This window comes from Euphorbia lathyris, chromosome 5 (assembly GCF_963576675.1).
Source record: "Euphorbia lathyris chromosome 5, ddEupLath1.1, whole genome shotgun sequence".
Classification (NCBI taxonomy): domain Eukaryota; kingdom Viridiplantae; phylum Streptophyta; class Magnoliopsida; order Malpighiales; family Euphorbiaceae; genus Euphorbia; species Euphorbia lathyris.
Window position 1 is genome coordinate 66453667 of NC_088914.1, and position 24082 is coordinate 66477748.

Sequence of the window (24082 nt, forward strand, 5' to 3'; positions counted from 1 at the left end):
TTTGTTGATGATCATTGTTGATATTATAATTATTTGATGAAAGGTAAGTTCCAAAACATTAAGGTGATAAGATTTAATAATGTTCATGAGTTGCATTGGACAGGTTTTTATCATGAAAAATGGATAGTTCATCAAACTTCCTGTACGTAGATACACACCTAAATAGCGTCATGGAACCATTTGAACTAAAAACTCAAGCCGATAAGGAACCATTTGAACTAAAAACTCAAACTAATACCATATGTAACCAATTAGATTAATGAAATTTGAGCAAACATAACTGAATTTTTCACATATGCTCGAAAACCAAATCATGTTTTGCTTGCTAATTACACTTCATCACTATCATAGTTAGTGCAGAGCGATAGAAGTCCACTGCTCATGCCTTCTGCAATAGCCGGCTTTTTACTCTCACTTGTCACCGCTGGTTTCTTAATCACATCAATTCTCACTGTTAGGGAGTGGATATTCTGAGTTCCCGAATCACTTGTGTTTTCTTTTATTGAGCTATCTGGCCTACTAACAACCTTTCGCCCCTTGGGATCATCCGAAAGCAGATTGAAATCATCATCTTCATCAGATATCATCCGAACAACCTCTTTTGGCCTCTGCTCAAATATGGATTTTACAAGTGCTTCATCCTCTTCTTCCAACTTCTTCTCCTTGTTTGCAGATGTGCGCTGCAAGGCCTCAAGCATCGCATCCACACTCACAGTTGCATGTCTGGACTTCATTGACTTCATCTCATCAAGTGCAGCAAGAATATCCATCTCTCTCTTGGAATCCAAAGTTCGGTTCTCCAAGGATTTCATTGCATCACCCATCTCCTCAGCATCCCTTTTTCGTTTCTCCTTGTCAACTTCTTCATCCTCAGCGCGCCAGGGTTCAAAATTCCGAGTAGCACCACTCTCAACGATATAATCAGAATTTTGAGGATCTGTCTTCATAGCAAGCTCGGCGGAGCATTTGGTGCATTTAAAGTAAAATCTAAAAATTTGAATTCCTAAATAAGTCTCCCCTATAACATCTTCCTTACGAGAATTAAATTTAGTTCCTTTATAGATGTAATTGCCGCAAGTATTGCATCGAATACTCATAGGAAGCATCATTCGAACCTTAATCTGTTGGTTCTTCGGCCTCTGTATACGGGGCAACTTGGACGGGTTGAAATCAGGTGGATAATACTTGTTCAAAACCTTTCTTTCTCCCATCCTTCTTCTCTACCCTCTAGCTAGAATATATAAATTTGTGTAGAATTGGCTTCCTGGCGGATTTTAATCTTCCTATTTCAGTTTCTGACCTGAGTGAACGTATTTGACGGACAGAATTTATATATCGATAACCAGAGATTGGAATTGATTGAAGTGCTGAGATTGAAAATCGAACTGGAACAGAACTAGAGATACGCAACAAATCAGAAGAGAATTGAGGGACAGATAATTGATCGTAATCAGGCCGCAGATTACAGAACAATTTTGAACAGAAGAGAAGAATGATCGGCCGACTAAGAAGAGAGGGATGAATTTGTGTTTAGGGTTTTCCGGGTAATAGGAAGGAGCCGTGAATGTAAAAGAAAAAAAAACCTTTGGATTTGATGGAATTGTGGCGGAATAAGTATTTAGAAGTAGGAAAGAAGTTGTATTCGAATAGAAAGCAGAAAAAAAGAAGTTCCCACAGAGAGATTTGGGGGTGTTTGTTTCAGCTTTTCGGATGAGCGTTTCACTCTAAACCGCAGGAAATATAGCGTTTGGTTAGGTTTATCTAACCGTAGCGTTTAGCATTTTTTCTGAAAACTTCAGTGTTGTGGAGTGTTTCACGAAAAGTTTACCCTTAACGTCTAAAATGGTGCAATTATACTTCTAATTTTGGTAGCCAAAAGCAATTTTATCCATAACATTGACAAGTTGGGTCAATTTGAGAAATAATTTCTCAAACTGTCTTCTTGGTCATGAATATTGTCATCTACACTTCACATGTGCACGATTTTATTATCATTAGTAACAGATCACAAACATATGATTAAACGTGATTTTTTTTAAGAAAATAAAAAAATATATTGACTTTTGTACGAGTTGGACAAAAAAATCCAATATTTAATCGAATTTATAAATATTAATTTTCAATTTTATTATTAAATCACAAAAAAAATATGAAATCTATTTTTTAGAACAACTGGTATGCGCAATTGGTGTATAATAAGAAATAAAATATCTATGTTTTCTAATAATATCTGAAGTCGATCCAACTTGCCAATGTTAGGGGTAAAATTGCTCTTAGCTGCCAGCGTTATGAGTAAAATTGCACCATTTTAGACATTAAGAGTAAAATTATTCATAGTTGTAAACGTTATGGGTATTTTTTCATATTTTTCCTTTTATAATTTCATCGTTGATTAATTTAAAACATGTCCATTTTAGACATTTTAAATCCGAACAGCAACAGTTCAATATAATTTTATCAAACACTAGTAATTAAACAGCTAATAACAAACAACTAATAGTAACAACTAACAGCTTACTGCAACTGCAAACAGCTAACAGCAACCGCAACAGCTATTAGCTAACAGCTGAACCAAACAGGCCTTTTGAATAGGAAGCACAAGAAAAGAAGCTGGTCGGCGGGAGCAGAGAAAGAGAAGGAATAATTTTATAAATTATGATGTAAAAATATATTTTATTTATTATATATAAAAAATAATAACATATTTAAAATTAAATTTGATAATATGATTTAGTTGTAATTTTATAGTTAATTATGATATTCATTTAGGAAGCGCAATTTATTTAGGTTTAGAGCCCTTTAGGAATATTCAAGCTAGTTTCACTATGATGGATTTGGAGCATAAACATACCAAATTGAAAGGGGTACTCATATTTTAGGTGTAAATTACACCATGACCATTGAATTTCACTAATTTTTAGGATATAGCCATCAAATTTCAAATCGTAACATAAAAGTCACTTAATTTTACAATTTCTGACATTATGGCTTCAATTAACGCCTCAAAATGATCATTAGCAACCTCAAAAATGTAAGAATTAAAATTGTTTACACTCACATTTACATTGAACCATGTAGTTTATTTTTCATAAACCTCATTTCTCGGAGCTTTCTTTTTTTAAACATTCATTTTTTCTTTTATAATCAAACAACACTTAAATTATCTCAAAACGAAAAAGTTGAAGAATTAAAGTTGCTTAAAATATCATCATTTTTTGAAATTTTCAATTTTGAAGTAATCAATGGTCATTAGAGGCATTAATTGAAGTTTAGAAGTCATAATGTTAGAAAGTATAAAGTTACATTTTGAAGTTTAGCGGCTAAATAATGTTAGTTGAGTTAAAGTTTAGTGACCATGAGTGCAATTTACACAATATTTTATTAAGCACAAAATTAATCATTTATAACACATGATTATTAACAATTAAAAATGAAGCTAATATCAATAAAACATGTGTACGCTCCTTATGTTTGATGTATAAATCAACCAAACAAGCATGACAACCATTTTGGATCTTTCTTCGCCATTCGTTTTGTTCGGTCCAAACCTTTGCAAGCCTCTGCCCCAGCCGGAAGGGTAGGGACACCATCTGTAGGAGGACCATCCTTACTTGCTTCGGGCTTCAGAATACTCGGGTTCGTAGACTCTTAACCAACACTCTTATCTAGTGTTACCATAGACACCCTATTTATCCGGGCAACAACTTGATTCGATGGAGAGAACAGATCAAACTCAGGATTTATAGGGATCACATTTACCCCATACGCCTCATTTGATGGTAGCAAATCATAGTTAAACTCAATTTGATCCAAGTCAACCGAGTAAGACGAGGTTGGTCTGGTCTCATCATACATGCATATCAACAAGAGAAATTTAGACACAAGCCTAAAAAAAATAAAGAAATATAACAATGAATAAAGATACACTGCCACCGAAGATGAGCCCTCTAATTATTAGGTGAAAATGCCTAGTTTGGTTATGGAGGGGGGAAGATGAGCCCTTTCATCTTTCTTGGGTAAAGAAATCGTCATTTGCCGAAGCCATGCATATTCTACTTCAACGACTTTCAAGCGGAAGGATGATAAGGTTGATGGTTGATCAAAACTCTAGGATTACTTTTGCAGAGGTTTGGCCACTTAGTAGCAGCAATCTCATTGGGGGGGTTTTGAGATTTCAGCAATCTCACTAGTGTTTGTTTGGATTGCTCTACGGATTTTCTTACTTCCGTTCTTAGAAGAAGAAACCATTTAAAAATTAAAGAAAACAAAAGGACTTGGGAGAAGAAAAATCAAGGAGCCAAAAACTTACAGTTTTCAACATAAAATAGAGAAAATAAGCTCTTGGGTTGAAGATTCAATTTATAAGATGTAGAAGAAATATGAAGAGCTAAGCGTTTTATTTATCTTCGGACAAACAAAGCGTGCCCACAATCATAATTACTTTGTGAAGAAGACGGCTAATCAATGATCTTAGATGATGTCATTTGTGTCAGTTATGTCCCTTAATGTTCTGATCGATGAAAACCTAAAGAATTTCATTAGGACACTATGGGGGGACATTTGATACAATATCAAGTTATTTGGGCTTTTGGCAGTTAGGTCCTATCCATGATCTGAAGTCATCGTACGGGCCCAATTCCACCAAAGCCCATAATTGCGTTCTTTGTTGCCAAAGCCATGACTTCGGCCACTTGGGGTTCAAAGGTTTCTCTTCGGAAGCTGCTTAAAGAAACACATGGACCAATGGACACGCTAGATTCCAAAGCATACTCCCAAACTCGTATATCTCACAATACAGAAAGATAGGTCCAAAGACCAATCAAGTGCTGCCATGTGTCCAAGTACACTTCATTTTTACTTATAAATAGCTTGGAAGCCCACGTTCACATGTATCTTTCTTCAACTATTTCATTATTCCTTTCCTTGTTCTAAGTTAGCTTAATATTATCTTTGATATCTTATGAATTTAGTATCGGAGAGGGCTCGCCGAAACATCGACCCTCTTTTCTGACGTTCTTTGTGATCTCAGATCACCGAAGTGCAGTCAGAAGTGGAGTTTACAATTAGTTCCATACCAAGGACTATGTATGAATTTCTATACGACGACATTGATTGAGATGATGAAAATTGGAAGAACTTCAATTTCTTTCCTAGTCACTACATATAAAAGATATTCCAAGATTATAGTCATGACATGTGTCACTTGTCCCCAAAAAATGTGATTTAGGTATAAAATTGATGTTTTACTTTTTGTAAGAAAGATAAAATACCATTTTTTTTTATCTTTCAATGTAATAAGAGTGTGTTGTGTAAGAAATGTAAGATGATATTCTCATCTTTCGTTTTCCTTTTTGTCTCGTTGCTAAGGTTTTTTCTATATAAAGAAACATTTGCTCACTTTGTAAGATCATATTGAGTTTCCATTGTAAAATATCTTTTATACAATAAAGGTTATGGTTTTTTTAAATTCTTCTCCCTTTTCAAAATAATTTCTTAATTTAATTTAATCATATCATATCTTAAATAATGATCATAGCTTTTAGTCTCATTGCAATAAAAGAATTATATTGTGACCATGAAAATATATGAGACTTTCGCTTCAGTATGAATTCTAAAAATTCCCAATCGTAGTTAAATAAATATCAAACCAGTCTAATCAAATTCAGCAAAATAATATAGACAAATTTATATCTTATCCGTTTATATTGTTATTGTGAATAAACAAAAGTCATTTTTATGGAAGGAGCTCGCAATAAAAAAAGAAAAGAAAAGAGATAAGGTACTAAAACAATTTATGTTTTTGGGTACAAAATAATAGCAATATAAATTTAGTGTTTAAAAAATTGTACCAATTTATGCATCGATAACGGAACGTGACACATCATTCATATTACTCCGTTAAGTTCTACTAATTATACGTGGAGAGAGAAATCAGAACTTAATGGAGTAATATGAATAACGAGTCACGTTCCGTTATCGAAACCTAAATGGATACTATTTTTAAATGTTAAACCTATATTGATGCTATTTTGTACGTGGAGTATAAACTAATTTAAAAAAAAAAAAAACTTTATTTTGGTTGCTTATCCTATCCCAAAAGAAAATGTTGGGCGTGTTGTCTCAACTCCTGCTGACGGGAATATCTGGTCCTCCATTATTGTAACTAAACCCAAAACCCTTCTTTAAACCCCCAAATTCAATTTCCCTAACAATGTCCTCTTCAGACCCAGGCGATTCCTTCAAACCCTACCGTTTAACTCAAACTCTCACAGGTCACAAGCGCGCTATCTCCGCCGTCAAATTCTCTTCCGACGGTCGTTTTCTAGCTTCTTCTTCTGCCGATAAAACTCTCCGAACATACTCACTCTCCCCTTCTAATCCCCCAACTTCTCCTCTTACCCCTCTCCATGAATTCCGCGGCCACGAGCAAGGCGTCTCCGATGTTGCCTTTTCCTCTGACTCTCACTACCTTGTTTCTGCTTCCGATGACAAGACCCTCCGCCTTTGGGATGTCACTACTGGCTCCCAAATCAAAACCCTCCAGGGCCACACCAACTATGTCTTTTGCGTCAATTTTAATCCGCAGTCCAACATGATTGTCTCCGGCTCCTTTGATGAAACGGTTAGGATTTGGGATGTGAAGTCCGGCAAGTGTTTGAAGGTGCTTCCGGCGCATTCTGATCCTGTTACTGCTGTTGATTTTAATAGAGACGGTTCTCTCATTGTTTCCAGTAGTTATGATGGATTATGTAGGATTTGGGATGCTGGGACTGGCCATTGTGTGAAGACTTTGATAGATGATGAGAATCCGCCTGTTTCATATGTTAAGTTTTCGCCTAATGGCAAGTTTATTCTTGTTGGGACTCTGGATAATACTTTGGTAAGCAGATTCTCTCTCTCATCTTCTTAGATTGGTGAATTTATTTCTGGAGAACTGTTGAACTATTATTAGCTTTACCTATAAAATTCAGCCCATCTCATTAGTTGAACTTTAATTTAAATTTATGAACTTCTACCTTCACTTGTCAATACAGCTGATATCATTCTATGTTTGCTATCTTCACTGTTTTCTCTTAGAAAAAGTAGACTTTGTACATTAGGTTGTTGGGGTTACCTCTTAAAGGCCAGTCGGCCTTGTTTTGGGAAATGCAATCTGTCTTGTGCTTTATAATGTCCATTCGTGATTGGCAACGGCTGTTGTTTATTTATCTATTTATTTGATCTGCTTAGTTAAGAAGTAATACTTCTGATCATCTATGTTACTTTAGTACTTTTCCTTGCACAAAGGTTATAGGGACTTGCTATTCTATCACCTGACAAATTTCTTCTATCAATTCTTAACTTGGTTCTTTTCTGTTGTTTATTATGCTACACAGCTAGTTTTCTAATAATTGTTGACGAGATTAATTTGCAACTAGTGCTGTTTTTGGTTTCTATTATCGGGACTAAGGCTTCGTTGTTGTTTTTGATTGTTATGGGTCCGAGAATAGCATCTCGTCACGGGTCTTTCCACAATGAAATCAGATGCGATTCTTTTGTTGGTATGTTTACCCTTCTTTGGAGGACCTATTTTCTCAATGAACGATGGTGGATTTTTTGATTTAAGAGATCACAAACTCTTCCTGATATTTTTGATTTAAAATTCTGCATAAGTTTATTCGAGGAAAAATACCACTTTATAGAGGTATAATGATTCGTGATCACATAAGGTATCCTTCCCCAAATAGGATTCTACCAAAATAGGATTCTAACTGATAAATACTAAGGATATTCCTAAATAATAAAACTCCTAAATAACAAAAGACTCCTAAATAATAATAAAAACAAGTAAATCTGCCTAATTAATAAAAAACTCCTAAATAATAAAGACTCTTAAATAATAAAAATCCCTAAATAATAGAACATAAAACCAACGATCATAACAGCTATATTGTTGTGTCTGAAGCTTTTGATTTCTAAGTTGTGGAGCCAAAAGGCTAAGAACTTGTGTTATGAATTAGAATGATCTTGTTGCTTTGGAACTCTGCGAGTTGAAAATTTAAATTTGAAACCTGTTATGCCATTTCAACTAGTACATTTGTAGATGTCGGTTAATTGATGTTTAAGTTTGAAGTTTAGAACTGCTATTTTATGCACCAAATTTTATCAGTCTCATTCTTTTTGTGATATAATAAATATGAACCTATATTTTTTATTTAAAAAGACTTTTTTTTCTGAATTTTATTGCCTTGTTGCGTAGGACCTTTCTCCCTTACGGGGGTCTTGTTGTTGGAAATATTAACAAACTCATACTTGAATATATATTGCTTGTCTTTGCAGCCAATACCTGGCCAGATTAGTTCACAATTAATGCTTTTGAGTATCTATGTTATTTTGTCATGTCTGTCTGCCAAGGCGAGCATATCTCACAAGTACTATGTTTGATCATTTATGTTATTTTGTCAACCTTCTTAGTACATATAGAATGCCATCTAGATCTTATAAGCACCAATCACTCTGTAATCAGTTTTATGTTCCCTTTTATGCCTCAAAACCTTCTTGAGAATATTTCTTCAGATATAAAATTTTCCATAATGAATTACTTTTTTGTACAAGTCCTCATGCTTTTGGTTCTTTTTCGTATTGCAAATGGAAGGATGCTGATAATTATGTAATGAATTTTCTTTTGGATAAGTCTTCATGATCTCGGTTCTCTTTCATATTGCAAATAAAAAGATGCTGATAATAGTATTTTCATCCTTCTTTGGATTTTTTTTTGACACACTTCCTTATTTGCTCTTTGTAGTTAACTCTCATGCTATGAAGTTGAGCATAAAATATTTTGGCTGTAGGGTTGGGTGTTATAATCATATTCTTTTGTGTCAAAATGCAGCTCTTTTTTTTGTATTTTTCACCTTTGTTTACCATGTTGATAACTTATTTACATGCTTTGTCATGTATTCTTAGTAGTCCACTTTTTGAGAAATATACAAGACAGAATGGAAGATACCCTTGCGTTTTGGTATTTCTCCATTGGTTGCTTAAGTTTGCGGTTGCATTAACGAAGCTAACTCTTATCTCTTTCAGTATATCGTGTCGCATAAGAAACAATCGTATCTGCTTACTTGTCATTTCTTAGTGGAACTCCATAACTGTCTGGTTTCCATGTTTACAGTAGAACCTCGATAAATGAATGTTCGATAAATGAATAACCTCGTCTAATGAATAAATTTCTTCGGTCCCAACTTGGTCCAATGGGCTTAACGAATAACCTCGCTTAATGCATTAACGAATAAATACAAATGAAGTCTTTATAGGCCCTATGTAAATATAAATAAATAATCACTATATTTCAAATAATATATTTTTATTTATATAATATATCATGAATACATTTCATCCAATGACTAATTTTCAAACACATTAATAAGTCATATTTTTTCGAAAAATGCCTTCAAAGTTGATTGTTTCTTTCCTCCCCCAAAATGCATCTGATCCTTGATTGAGACTACTGTGTACATGCATGATAGTTAGAGTTAAGATGTCTACTCAATACATGGTACAACTAATCTAGAATTCTAAAAATATGAATGTAATTAAAGTTTGCATAAAAGTTATAACTACCGTGAGTTCCAGGTACATTTGAACTTAATATATACAAAATGATATAATTACAAAAAAAGTCTAAAAATATCATCTAAATGAATTATTATTCATTTATCGATAAATAAATATTATATTCATTAATCGATAAATAAATAATCTCGCCAAATGAATATTTTTTTTTGGTCCCAAAGGTATTCATTTATCGAGGTTCTACTGTATTTGACAAATTTCTGCTCTTCTGCGTTATCATGTGGTGCCTGATCTTGAATATAATTTGCATATGCAGAGACTTTGGAATTTCTCAACAGGGAAATTTCTGAAGACATACACAGGACATACCAATTCAAAATTCTGCATTTCATCCTCCTTTTCTATAACAAACGGGAAGTATATAGTGAGTGGTTCTGAAGATAACGGTGTGTATATGTGGGAACTTCAGAGCAGGAAAGTTGTTCAGAAATTGGAAGGTCACACTGACACTCCTATATCAGTAGCATGTCATCCAACTCAGAACATGATAGCATCTGGTGCTCTTGGCAGTGACAAGACTATCAGGATCTGGACACAGGAAAAAGAATGATTACTTGTCTGGCTTCAGTTTTATAATTTGATTGCAGCTGTTCATAATCAAGATTTTTGACCTCAACTAAGAGCTTTTGTAACAAACCATGCCATTTCAATGTTCTATGAGTTTAACTATCCTGCAGCCCCAAAGCCCAATCCCGTTTCATTGTTGCAGTGCCTTGTAATTTTAATTAACTGCACTTCAACTTCTGTTTCAGATTTTTATGAGCTAATGTTAAATAGTCTTATTTGTTATAATTTTGAGTTCATGTATCTAAATTCTCTCTTACATCTAAGCCTGGCTGTTATTTATAGCATATATCTTGTCAATGTTGTTCTATCGAAACTCTAAATGCGGCCAAGCAAACTGGCAAAGAACTTGTTTTTTTTTTTTTTGTTTTTTTGTTTTTTTTTGATAAAACTGGCAAAGAACTTAATAATAATGGTCTTTTCTGTAGAGTCCATATTTTCCACATTCTCAACTGGCCATAAATTTGTTATCTTGGTTTCAATGTTTAATTATTCCATGCATAAGCTCGGAGCCAAATGATGAATTATAAACCCCCAACCCATAGTCGTGCAATTCAGAGTATTTTGGTGCCTGATTAAGAAACGAATAAAATGAAATTGACCATTGCATCGACATCTACTGGTGGTTCAACGGTGTTTATATCTAAGATTGTAGAATCCTGTCCACCCAGTGCAAGTATTCTGTCCATCTAAGGTATCTACCAGAGCTCAAAGTCGGTACATTATTGGTTTCGTTGACAACTTGAAAAATCTTATTGAAATTTCTTAAATTGAGTATATATCAGATGATTCGATCAATGCTTTGTCTTTTCTGATGCAATTGCCTTGTGTGCAGCAAGTAGCTTTAGGAAATTGCCCGAGTCTATTTAATAAGTACTTCTCATTTTCTGCACTCCAAGTGTTCAATGAATTTGCACACAGAGGTACGGTTCATCAATCTGCGAGTTTAACTAGTCAAACTCATAACAGAGGATATGAAAATGGTTTAGGTAAAACAAGTAAGCATACCGATGCTCATGAAGCCTTGGCTTCGTTCTGTCGATTGAATGGGTCTGGAACAAAGCCAACAAGATTCGTCCTTTGCACAGCTCTTAGTTCTTGCGCAAGGACACTCGATTTATGCTTGGGATTGCAGATTCATGGAATTTTAGTTAAAAGTGGACATGAAGAAAATTTGTTTCTAAATAGTGCATTTGTTGATTTATATGCAAAATGCGGTGCCACTCCAGATGCAAAGAAGGTGTTTGATAGTATGTCAGTTCATGACCAAGTTTCATGGACTTCAGTTATAACTGGTTTCTCGCAAAATGGGTGTGGAAAGGAAGCCATTTTAATGTTCAAAGAGATGTTGCTATCACAAATTAAACCAAATTGTCTTACGTATTCAAGTGTTATAAGCGCTTGCAGAGGGCTGCAGAAGATGATGTTTGAAGTAAGTACTTTGCTTTATGCTCATGTTATTAAACTTGGGTTTGATGCTAATAGTTTTGTGCTCAGTTCTTTGATTGATTGCTATTCAAAATGTGGACGAATAGATTATGCTTCATTGCTTTTTTATGAGATCAGAGAGAGGGATGCTGTTCTATTTACTAGTATGATCTCGGGGTATTCCCAAAACTTATGTTACGAAGAAGCGTTAAAACTGTTCGTCGAGATGAGGAATTGTGACATGAGTCCTACAGATTACACTCTATCCAGCATCTTGAGTTCTTGCGGGGGGCTAACGTCTCTCCAGCAAGGAAGACAAGTGCACTCTTTGATCACTAAAATGGGTTCAGAAAGCAATGTGTTTGTGGTTTCTGCACTGTTAGATATGTACTCAAAGTGCGGCAGCATTGATGAAGCTCGTCGGCTTTTTGATCAGACTGGCACTAAGAATAGTGTTCTCTGGACTTCAATGATCACGGCTTACGCTCAGAATGGGCAAGGATCAAATGCATTGAAAATCTTCGAGCGTTTTATGTTCGAAGGCTACAAACCGGATAATATTAGCTTTACTGCTATACTGACTGCTTGCAATCATGCTGGACTATTGAATGAAGGGATAAACTATTTCAACAAAATGACAAGCGAATACGGTCTTGTTCCAGAGGTAGATCAATATGCTTGCTTAGTGGACCTCTATGCAAGAAAAGGGCAGCTAAGGAAGGCAAAAGATTTGATGGAAGAAATGCTTTGCTCTCCTAACTATGTTATATGGAGCTCCTTATTGAGTTATTGTAAAGTTTATGGTGATGTAGAGCTTGGAAGAGAAGCAGCGAACATGCTATTCGAGATAGAGCCGAATAGTGCTGCTCCTTATATAACATTGGCGAGTATTTACGCTGAAGCTGGATTATGGGAAGAAGTAGCTCAAGTAAGGAAGTTGATGCAGCAAAAAGGGGTTAGGAAAAGCGCTGGATGGAGTTATATTGAGGTAGATAAGAGTGTACATGTTTTTTCTGCTGGCGGTGCTGCTCATCCTCTGTGCCATGAAATTTTTGCACAACTAGAAAAGCTGAAATTAGACATGAAAGAGGCTCGGTATATGTTTCAAAACAACGATTCCGGCTATGAGTAACTGTGTTATAACTATTTTTTTTCAATCTGAAGTCTGAGCTATGCAATGCATATATAGGAAGGGATGCTTGTCTTTCCAGGTTCTAGCCTAATGAAATTTATTCTTTTTTGCACTTTGAGGAAAAAAAGAAATTAATGTTCAACTATCATTAGCATGCTTAACGACAATTATTTATTTGTAGCTAAGTGGTTATTTGCATGCAACTCTCATATATCAGTTGCTTAGTTTCTGTCACAATTATTAGAGTAATTAAGGGAGTAGTTTAGGTATTATTTAGGTGATTAATTATCTTGTTAATTAGTGTTTGATTGCTTAAATTGTTGTTATTTTATGATGGTTTTACAGCGGTACCTTTTGTTATGTAACGTATTATCAGAATATTATCAATAAAGTTTATCTTCTTATTTCCTTCTTTCTCTCTTCTTTCCTAATTCTTTGTTCTACCTTATTTTTTAATCTTTTGCTTTCTTAAACCCCATTTCTTCTCTAATCTCTACTGTCAGAAATCCTAATCGTGACATTGGTATCATAGCTTTCCTTCTTCTGGCCATGGAAGAATCTATTCAGCAATGAGAACTACTTTGCAAGGAGCAACAACGCCTCAGTGAACTGTTTCACAAGGAGCGACAAATCTCTCTTGAACGACTCCACAAATCTGTTCTATACTTGGCTCAACCGATTCTAGAAAAGCAAGGAGTTTCAAATCCTTCTTTTGTTACCTCCCAACTGTTTGATGAAATTCCCGAGAGGAAATTGGAGCTGGCAGATTCTATTTGCAAGATAAAACAGAGAAAATGGTGGAGCAGCAGACCACTAATGTAGATGCAAATCAAGGCCAGTTTGACAGTCTTACTGATTCTTATTTCATTAATGAGTGGAAACCTAAGAACTGATATGAATCAAGATCATCTAAAACCATAGATCTTTATAGGCCTAATACGTTCCAGAAATCCATCTCAAGGATGTGACTGGGGCTCCTAAGCCCAATCCAACATTCAAATCTCTCATGGCTCTAAAGCAATGCCCCCAAACTAACCATTCCCACTACAAAACCTTAGCCCAAAGCACCCCAAACAACCTAAAACCTCATCCGACTTTCAGATCACCAATCACCACTCCACCTTGGACCCAAAACACCCAAAACAATATGAAACCTAACCAAACCTTTAGAAATTGAATGACTACATATTCCTCAACTGTTTGTGGCATGAATTCAACAATAAATGGTGTTATTCATGAAGAAAACCGACATCTGCCAACGGAGAAGGATCACAAAAGAAATCAAGCTATTCCATCTTGTGTAAAGGGTGATATTGTGATTGGGAGGTCTGCGTTTCAGTCCCAACAAATTCAGACAAGAGAGTTGAAATGAAGGGATCCTAACCATACGCCTCCTACTGGGTCTATCAATGCAACAGATCCTTAGGACATCAAAAGGAAGATCAACTTGGACCTCAGAAGAGTTCACCTTTGGATTCTTCATCCATCTATGCACAATCAATTTTACACTACAAGTCTGGATTATGTGGCATCCCAGCCAACTGTTACATTCTTCGGGACAATAATGCCTTAAAAGGGGGGAGAAATTCCATTATTGAAGCTAATGGATGGGGTCTTAGGAGGTGTTAGCATCTTAATGATTCCACGGTTCATACTTCAACACTATATCTCTACTGAAGTTCCTTTTCATAGGGAAATACAGCAAGCACTAGTGGAGATTGGGGATAAAGACCCTTAATTTGTAAGATTAGGAGTTGAGCTTCCTAAAAATTGCACTTTGAGAATCAATTGATTAGTGGTAGGGATGACAACGGGTAGGGTACCCGCGGGTAATGCTATTCCCAAACCCTTACCCTTTTATTTTCTAATTACCCGTACCTGTCCCATTACCCTAACGGGTATACTTTTTGCATCCCATACCCTTCCCATTTAATTCGCGGGTACCCGCGGGTACCCTTACCCGTTAAGAATCAATAAATAAATAAAAAAAGATTACAAATTTAACAAACTATAAATTAAAAAATCATCAATCTAAAAATTGAATAAATTGAACCTTAATTAATAAGAATAAAGTAGCTTAGTGGTATCACTCAATTGTTGAAAAATAAATGGTTGGGGTTTAAATTTCATGTCTTACATCTAAAAAACAATGATATTTATTAATATAAATTTTTTTTTATGATGGGTAACGGGTACCGGGTACCCTAGGGGGTATTCCCATACCCATCCCATTACCCTAACGGGTAATGATTTTGATCCCATACCCGTCCCATACCCTTTTATATAGGGTACGGATAGTCCCATTAGGGTCGGATAGTGCCGGGTACCTGCGGGTACACTACCCGTTGCCATCCCTAATTAGTGGTGGTGTTCTTGCATATACCCTTTTGGGCGTTGATTATGATGAAGGTAGTGGAGGTTGTGCATTCCTAAAACTTGAGCTGCGTAGACGATGGAATGGTGCGATGCTTCCTTATTGGGTTTTTGACATGACAATGAGGAGTGTTGGAAATGCTCTTCCAGAACCTTTTGATGGTCCGTTGTATCTCCAATACATATGGTTTCTTGATTATGTTGATGCCTTGCTTGCTGCACTTAATGATTCTTCAATTGATAGGACTTACTTAGGTATCACCACTAGGAAGCTTGTTTGTTTAACTCACTATGTTGGAGCAAAGGTTAAAGCATTCCGAACAGATCAGAGCACTATTGATGACTTTTGTCAACGTGTCCTTAAATGTTCTACATCTGATGATTGTCATTTGATGTCATTTTATCACAGAGGAGCATTTAAACAGACACGATCGAGTTAATTTTCACCTATTAGTGGTTACCATGATAGAAGAGATATGCCATTGATTTTGGATGTTGCACGGTTCAAGTAGCCTCCACATTGGGTTCCTGTACAACTTTTTTGGGAAGCTATGGATAAAATTAATGAGGAAACTTGCAACACAAAGGATTTATGCTTATATCAAGACCTCACGTTGAGTCGGGACTACTTAATACCCTAAAATGCGAACATGAGAGTTGGGATAGTGTTGCAAAGTATTTAGTGGATAATAATCCTCTTCTCTTAAAGTCAGAAGATGTGAAAGACATCCCCAACTTGTTCTATGTTGTTTTTACATATCTCCTACCAAAGTTTGGAGAATTTATTACTTGGGTTGCCGAAGTTCGGAGACAAGAAGATAGTGGTATAAGCGTAACCCAAGAGGAAAAGGGAAGGCTTGCTATCAAAGAACAAATGTTAAAACAGGTCCAAGAAACTAAACTTTTTAAACATGTAGCTGAATTTCAGTCTTCAGCAAATTCATGTTGCAGTGGCATGCCAATTCTGAGTCAACAAGATGATCGTCCTCGTATTGCTGCCAGCGTCTGTTGTCAAAGGGAAGAAATTTTGGCAGGGAAGTCTTGCTCTTCAAGTCACTACTGCAGTAAAACGTGCATGAGATGTATGACAACCAATGGAGACAAACATGTTTATTTGCTTGGGTTTTATACAACTTGTTTTGGGGCTCTTTGTCATCTAGAGATTATTGCGTGGCTTTGCTATGGGAAACATATTTAGTGGTTCAAACCATCACGATTATTTTGGAAATTCTGCCTTTGTTGGTGTGTCGAATCCTGGACGTCACTTGGAAGGACTGCTCAATAGAGGTAATTCACTTGATTTCCAAAATTTCTACATTCTTAGGAACAAGAATGATCTTACGGAGGGGTGTTATCACGATTATTAGAGTAATTAAGGGAGTAGTTTAAGTATTATTTAGGTGGTTAATTATCTTGTTAATTAGTGTTTGATTGCTTAAATAGTTGTTATTTTAGGATGGTTTTACAACGGTAACATTTGTACTATTCCAGCTGTATGAATTTGTAACTGCTATCACGTCAGTATTGGTTATTCCTGTATAGAATCATCCTTTTTGTTATGTAACATATTATCAGAATATTGTGAATGAAGTTTATCTTCTTCTTTCCTTCATTCTCTCTTCTTCTTCCCTAATTCTCCGTTCTACCTTATTTTCTTTTTATTCTTTTGCTTCTCTAAACCCTATTTCTTCTCTAATCTTTAGAGTCAGAAATCCTAATCCTGACAGTTTCTTAAGGTTTCAAGTTGTTTTTCAAAATACAATTACAACTAAGGATTTGTTTGGTTCATTTGTTAGTTGATAGTTATTGATGTTGCTGTTGTAGTTAGCTTGTTTGATATTGTTGTTCACGATTTGTTATTAGCTGATTAATTATTAGTATTTGGTAATTGCTGTTAGTATGTAAAATGTCTAATAGTAACATATTTTAATTTAATCAATTAATAAATTATAAAAATAGAAAAAAACAAATTCCAAATTTAACTTGGTTTCGCCGCACAAATTGGTGCTTATGTTTTTATTTTCGAAAGAGGACTGGGTCTTCGTCGTTAGCAAAACTAAGCAGTTTTTTTAATTCTCTAACTTTTTAATGTTGAAGTCATTCAGGTATTTTTTTATTAGGAGAGAGAAACTGCACGTTTAGAGAGAGAAAGTTTCAAAAATTATGATTTTGAAAATCGAAAACGTAGTTCAATAATAAATACAGTACTAATTGATTTAATTCTTGGAATTTTCTAATTTGAGGTTTCAATGGTCAAAACGGACATTGTCAACTTAAAAGTTTTTAGTTTTGTCAATGTCGAGTACATCGGTCCTCTTTTAGCAACAAAAGTTACAAGCTTTGTATATCGGCGAAATCACAAGGTTATATTTGAAATTTACCAATAAAAAATACAATCCAAAATAATAAAATTTATTTATAATTTTATTGAATGAGGTAAAATTTTGATCTTTAGTAAATATGAATAATATTAAAAAAGGAATATATTTGAAATTTAAAAAGGTAATTTTATTAACATCAAACATATACAAACAACTTTTCATGAAAGTTTTAAAACACTTTGATAATCTCGACTTCTTTAAATTAAAATTTTAAACTCATAATTAAAATTTAACAACATTTTTTATATTAATCTCGACTCTTACAAACATTATTAATCCTTGGAAAACTTGTTAACAGTACACAATTGATATAAGGGTTCACATGAGTTAGTATGGGACAAGTTGTAGGGTATCAGTTCTCAATTCATATCTCAATTGTATATATGTTTACTTACTTTTCCCTAAAACAATTAAGTTGTATTTTGTATCCTTTAACTGAATATAGTTTTTCTGAAACCGTTTCTCATGGTATCAGAGCATTCTGGAAGATCTTGAGATCTGTGTTCAGAAATGGTGAGAAGAAACCAAAGAGGAAGAGAGATTCCATATGATGCTTTTTTTACCGATGAAGAAGAACCTGTTGATGATCAAGGAAAAGGCAGATCATTTGATCGACAAGATCGACGGGACAAGAATGGCGGAGGAAATCACCGATATCGAAATGAAGACCGTCGAGACCGAAATGAAGAAGGAAATCACAGGGATCGGAATGAGGAGTATAATCGGGAAAGAAACGAAGGGGAAAAGACTGAAGGTATTCCACTTTTCTTGAATCAGATGAGTTTGCGGGAAAAAGATGATAATCCTGGTTTAACTATTCTGAATTTCCAACTCACTGGTGATAACTACATATCATGGAGAAGGGCTATGATCCGTGCTTTAACGTAAAGGAGAAGAGTGATCTAATCCTGAAAGATCCAATTGTACCAGAAGAAGGAACTGTTGCACATCAAAAATGGCTAAACGCAGATTGTCTTGTTACAGCATGGATTATAAACAGTATGGCTAAAGACATAGCTGAGGGATTTCAATATGTATCATCATCAAGAGAACTCTGGAAGGAACTTGAACATCGTTTTGGAGCAAGTAATGGTCCAATGATGTATAAACTTCAAAGAGAAATCAGTTTATTAACACAAGGTAACCTTTCAATTCTGCACTATTATAACAAGTTAAAAAGATTGTGGGATGAAATGAGTTTTTTAATTCCTATTCCTAGTTGCCATTGTGGAATTGCTAGGAATTGTATATGTAATGCATTTCAGAGAATGGCTGATATTGCAGAGGAATCTAGACTGATTCAATTTCTAATGGGGCTTAATGAGTCTTATGATCATGTGAAAAATCAGATTCTTCTGATGGATCCACTTCCGAATATAAATAAGTCATATTCGATGTTACTGAAGGTGGAAAAAAACAATGAGATATCAATTGATCAAGTGCCTGAAATAGCAAATTTTGCACAGAATGATAAGAGGGGTTTCAATTTCAGAGGCAAGCATGTTAATGATTCTAAGACAGATAAACATTGTGATAATTGTGATATGCTTGGACATGTTCATTCTACTTGTTTCAAAATAATAGGCTATCCGGAATGGCATCCCAAACACAAACAACAGAATCAGCAGAGACATCCAAAAGGAAGATCAGATGACCGAAATGTTTTTAAAACAAACAAGGCCAATGCTGTCCAAATTGGTACATCTAAAGACTCAGATTACAATAATTCAGATGAGGAGGAGTCAAATAGTGAAGATATGAAATTCATGATTCAAGAAGTTTATAAAATGTTGAAGGGAAAGGGACATAGTGATACACCAATTCAGAATTCTGATTTTACTGCTTTCGCCGGCTTTTCGGGTAAGATGAACTCTTCTTCCGCTGATTTATCATTTATAAATGATAGTTATTGGATTATTGATAGCGGAGCTACAACTCATATGAGTCCATTGAAATCGTTGTTTACTGATTTGAGAAATTTACCGAATAAACAACGAGTAACACTACCAAATGGCGATGTCCAAGAGGTGTGTTTTTCTGGAACGGTTAAACTGAATACAAAAATGGAGTTAAAGGAAGTCTTACTTATGCCCAACTTCAAATATAATTTGCTTTCCATTGGACAATTATTGAAGCAATCTAACCTTGAAGTGGTGTTTTACTCACAATATTGCTGTCTGCAGGATAGAGACACACATGAAATTTTAGCTGTTGGGTGGAAAGTTGATGGTCTTTATCTGCTGGATCACAATTCCTTTTCACAAAGAACTCTAGATAAAGTGAAACATTTTTGTTTTTTGTCAAATAATTCTGCTATTGAATCTGATATTTGGCATATGCGCTTTGGACATGCTTCTTTTGATGTGCTTAATCACATTGATAACATAGATATACAGTGTATTTCATCTTCTTGTCGTGTATGCCCTATGGCAAAACAGCACCGTCTCCCTTTTACAAGAAGTACAATTACTACTCAGTGTGTTTTTGATTTGCTACATTTGGACTTATGGGGACCGTATAGAAAACCATCTCTCACTGGTGCACGATATTTTTTGACGTTGGTTGGTGATTTCACAAGATACACTTGGGTAATTTTGTTACAGTCTAAGTCCCAAGTTCCTGCAGCCATTGAAAATTTCTTAAAATTTGTTCGATGTCAGTATAATCATAATGTTAAAATTTTCCGGAGTGACAATGGTTCTGAATTTATCAATCAGAAGTGCAGGATATTATTTCAGAAACAGGGCATAATACATCAAACTTCATGTGTATATACACCCCAACAGAACGGGATTGTCGAAAGGAAACATCGGCATTTACTTGAAGTGGCAAGGGCATTACTTTTTCAATCTGGTTTACCCAATGAGTTTTGGGGGGAAGCAATTCTTATGGCTACCTCTGTGATAAATGTATTGCCTGTTAGACTATTAAAAGGCTATAAAGTTTTTCTTACAGATAGCAAGAAGATAGTGACCAGCAGGGATGTCAAGTTTCTTGAACAAGACTTTCCTTTTACACAACAGTCCTTACCTCCTGAAATTACTGAATCACTTTCAAATACAAATACACCATTTCCCAACAATTTGTCTCCAACAACCGAAATTACTGCATCATTTTTTAACAAAAATAAATCATTTCCCAACAATTTATCTCCATCACCCTTTTCAGAAAAGTCACAAGGACCTATACCACCCACATCAATTCCACTGCAGCTGCCTACAACATCACATGTACATCCCATTTCCCCAAATTTAACTTTCCCATATTCCACTTATCCTAATTCTACTTTTCCAGACATATCCCATTTGAACCCACCATCACAAGATCAAACCCCACCTTATGACATCATCCCAAATAATCTAACTTTTCCAAACAATTCAACTTTTCCATCATCATCCACTAACCTTCCTAATTTACATTCTAATCCCTCTACTTCACACAATCAATTACCTTTACCCACTTCACCTACTAACCCTTTTATTTCAAGAAAATCCACCAGAATTAAATCTCAACCTTCTTGGCTACAAGATTTCATTGTTGCTTTAGCTAATCACCATCATTGTCCTACTATAAATTTTTCCCCTCAACATTTAGCTTCACTTTCTACTCTCATGCTTATCCCAGAACCAACTCACTATCATCAAGCTAAAAATAATCCTCATTGGATTGCTGCCATGGAAAAGGAACTTGAAGCTCTTGAATCAAACCATACTTGGGACATTGTTCCTATTCCCCCCGGAAAGAAACCATTAGCTACACGATGGGTTTTTCGAGTCAAATATCAATCTAATGGTGAAGTGGAGCGATATAAGGCCAGGTTAGTAGCAAAGGGGTATAATCAAATTTTTGGTGTTGATTATCATGAGAGTTTTAGTCCTGTAGCTCGTACAGTCACAGTTCGTATGTTTTTAGCTATTGGAGCAGCAAAGGGATGGGATATTCATCAAATAGATGTTAATAACGCCTACTTGCATGGTCATCTTGATGAAGAGATTTATCTTCAAGCTCCACTGGGTTATAAGGAAGTTCCTTCTGGTTATGGTTGCAAATTAGTTAAATCATTATACGGCCTTAAACAAGCAGGACGACAATGGCATAAGGAGCTATCTGGACAACTCCTTACTTATGGATTGATCAGGTCCAAAAACGATCATTGTTTGTTTACTTTGCCCTCTTCTAATCCAGACTCTTTTCTAGCTGTTCTTATATATGTTGATGATATCTTGATCATGGGTTCTGATCCTGTTCAAATTCAAGCTATCAAGGACTATCTTCATTCATTATTCACCATTAAAGATCTCGGACCAGCAAAGTATTTTCTTGGTATTGAGATTGCTAGATCAGATTCTGGTATTTTACTCACACAAACAAAGTACATCAGGGATTTAATACAGGATGCCAAGTTAACTGATGCTATTTCAGTTCCTAGTCCACTTCCATCGGGTATTGTTCTTGATACCAAAGGCAATGATGTTGGCGCTGAACTTACTGATCCTTCATTTTATCGCAGATTAATCGGACGTTTGTTATATTTGGGTTTCTCACGTCCAGACATTGCCTATGCTACAAATCAATTAAGCCAACATATGCAACGACCTTGTCAGATACATCTTCAAGCTGCACTACATGTTCTCAAATATCTCAAAGGCACTATCACTTATGGTCTTCTATACCCAAGTTCTTCAAATGTTTCACAACTCACTGCATATTGTGATGCAGATTGGGCAAAATGTAGAGACTCTCGGAGATCATTAACCAGGTTTTGCATCTTGCTTGGAAACTCACTCATTTCCTGGAAGACAAAGAAGCAAGTAATTGTCAGTCGATCTTCTGCCGAGGCCGAATATCGTAGTATGGCGACTACAAGTTGTGAGTTGAAGTGGATTAGTTATCTTTTGTCTGATTTTGGTATCTCCCTGTCCCTCCCTATTCCGATGTATAGCGACAGCCAATCCGCTATTGCCATAGCACGAAATCCTGTTTTTCACGAAAAAATCAAGCATGTTGATATTGATTGTCATGTCATCCGTGAACACATTGAGGCTGAGTTTTTACAAACAATGTATATTTCTACTCATGATCAATTGGCAGACTTGTTCACCAAATCTCTAAGTGCTCCTCACATGATTCCAGCTTTGGGCAAGATGGGTCTCATCACTTCGCCTCCATCTTGAGGGGGGACTGTTAACAGTACACAATTGATATAAGGGTTCACATGAGTTAGTATGGGACAAGTTGTAGGGTATCAGTTCTCAATTCATATCTCAATTGTATATATGTTTACTTACTTTTCCCTAAAACAATTAAGTTGTATTTTGTATCCTGAATATAGTTTTTCTGAAACCGTTTCTCACTGCTCTAAAGGTGGGTTGACCATGCTATTTCTCCAATTTTAATCAATTTGTTTTTGTCTTTTCCTATTATCTCTGTGACGTGGGATATCTGTATTGCAGGACCACAAGATCAATGAACAACATACATAAATAGTAGAATTGGAATCTAGAATACCCAATTCCCATTAACAAATTAATGTAGGTATATAATGACAAAACAGTACTTGCTTATTTGACTTCAACTTGGATGTGCCAGGTCACCAACTAACACTCAAAAAATACAATTTGTTTTTATTTGCCTAAAATTAGTAAGTTGGTGCTCATTTAAAAAAGGTAACTAAAATATCCTACATTACCAAATTTATTGGACCCAAAACATTATTATAATCAACCATCACTATATATTATCATCACACTCTCCATAAATAGATATAATACCTTTACATGAATAGTCAGTTGCCATTTCATTTATTTCAATATAATTATTAGTTGGTGTGAGAAGAAAATTTAAAATAAACAATTACAATTAACCCTTAATTTTATTAATTAGGTAATGAACTCTATTCATACTATTACAAATAAACAATTACAATTAACCCTAATGTTACTAAAATAATTATAATACTAATATTACCCCCTAGGATGGAAGACTAGAGGAAACAAGACACATCTTGGGAAGAAAAAAATGAAGAAAATGAACAAATAAAGGTTTGATGAAAAGATCAATGAATTTAAGCCGTGTTGAAACATGAGAAGGGGTGAGGAAACCAACATGGAGATATTCACGAACAATACGACAATCAATTACTATAGTAAAGAGTGATGAGTAAGGGTAAAGAAATATGAAGTTCTCGTAATAAACAAGAGATTCATTTGAGTTCACAACTGGTACTATTCATGCTAATTATTCAGTCTCAGTGGACGATTTGCTACCAATGAGTTGCTTTTTAGAGAAGGAAATTGAGAAATGGATAGAGAAAAATCCAAAAGTTTTCATTTGGTAAAAAGCAAAAAGTAATGAACTCAAGTAAGAAGAGTTGAGAATCTCAAATATTTAGGTGGAAAATTTCTGCTCTAATATCATGTGAGAAGATAAATTAAAATAATGATCACTTAGTTTTATTAAACGATACCTCAAAGTGAATAAACAATTACAATTAACCTTATTATTAGAATAATTACATACGTCAGTTTCTCCAAAAAGACTGCTCCTCATTTGTTGATCATCTTTTTTGTTTTCCACTCATTTTCTGTCC

General features: G+C 35.0%; 3 protein-coding genes and 1 pseudogene across 4 annotated transcripts; 3 read left to right on the plus strand and 1 right to left on the minus strand.

Moving 5' to 3' along the window:
- Positions 1 to 219: 219 nt before the first annotated feature.
- LOC136228555 (uncharacterized) lies at positions 220 to 1604 on the minus strand. The gene has a single exon (XM_066016979.1). It carries the CDS (start codon positions 1209 to 1211, stop codon positions 330 to 332), a length of 882 nt encoding a protein of 293 aa, XP_065873051.1. The 5' UTR covers positions 1212 to 1604; the 3' UTR covers positions 220 to 329.
- Positions 1605 to 6125: 4521 nt separating this feature from the next.
- LOC136230972 (COMPASS-like H3K4 histone methylase component WDR5A) lies at positions 6126 to 10404 on the plus strand. Of its 2 annotated transcripts, XM_066020194.1 has the most exons (3): positions 6126 to 6880; positions 7491 to 7541; positions 9872 to 10404. In XM_066020194.1, exons 1-3 carry the CDS (start codon positions 6212 to 6214, stop codon positions 10163 to 10165), a joined length of 1014 nt encoding a protein of 337 aa, XP_065876266.1. In that variant the 5' UTR covers positions 6126 to 6211; the 3' UTR covers positions 10166 to 10404. The 2 variants fall into 2 exon arrangements, with proteins under 2 accessions (XP_065876266.1, XP_065876267.1); XM_066020195.1 differs by lacking the exon at positions 7491 to 7541.
- A 241-nt stretch (positions 10405 to 10645) lies between these two features.
- LOC136228890 (pentatricopeptide repeat-containing protein At2g22070-like) lies at positions 10646 to 13140 on the plus strand. Its single transcript, XM_066017382.1, has one exon. The coding sequence runs from the start codon at positions 10994 to 10996 to the stop codon at positions 12737 to 12739; it is 1746 nt and encodes a 581-aa protein (XP_065873454.1). The 5' UTR covers positions 10646 to 10993; the 3' UTR covers positions 12740 to 13140.
- A 1845-nt stretch (positions 13141 to 14985) lies between these two features.
- Positions 14986 to 16310, plus strand: LOC136229855 (glutathione gamma-glutamylcysteinyltransferase 1-like; annotated as a pseudogene).
- The last annotated feature ends 7772 nt before the right edge of the window (positions 16311 to 24082 follow it).

What these genes read in the sequence shown, in the direction of transcription:
- LOC136230972 (XM_066020194.1), top strand. Translation starts at nt 6,212, where the DNA reads ATGTCCTCTTCAGACCCAGGCGATTCCTTCAAACCCTACCGTTTAACT. An exon ending in GGACTCTGGATAATACTTTG is followed by an intron (nt 6,881 to 7,490) that starts GTAAGCAGATTC and finishes GTCCGAGAATAG; the next exon opens with CATCTCGTCACGGGTCTTTC. An exon ending in CAGATGCGATTCTTTTGTTG is followed by an intron (nt 7,542 to 9,871) that starts GTATGTTTACCC and finishes TTGCATATGCAG; the next exon opens with AGACTTTGGAATTTCTCAAC.
- LOC136228890 (XM_066017382.1), top strand. Translation starts at nt 10,994, where the DNA reads ATGCAATTGCCTTGTGTGCAGCAAGTAGCTTTAGGAAATTGCCCGAGT.
- LOC136228555 (XM_066016979.1), bottom strand. Translation starts at nt 1,211, where the DNA reads ATGGGAGAAAGAAAGGTTTTGAACAAGTATTATCCACCTGATTTCAAC.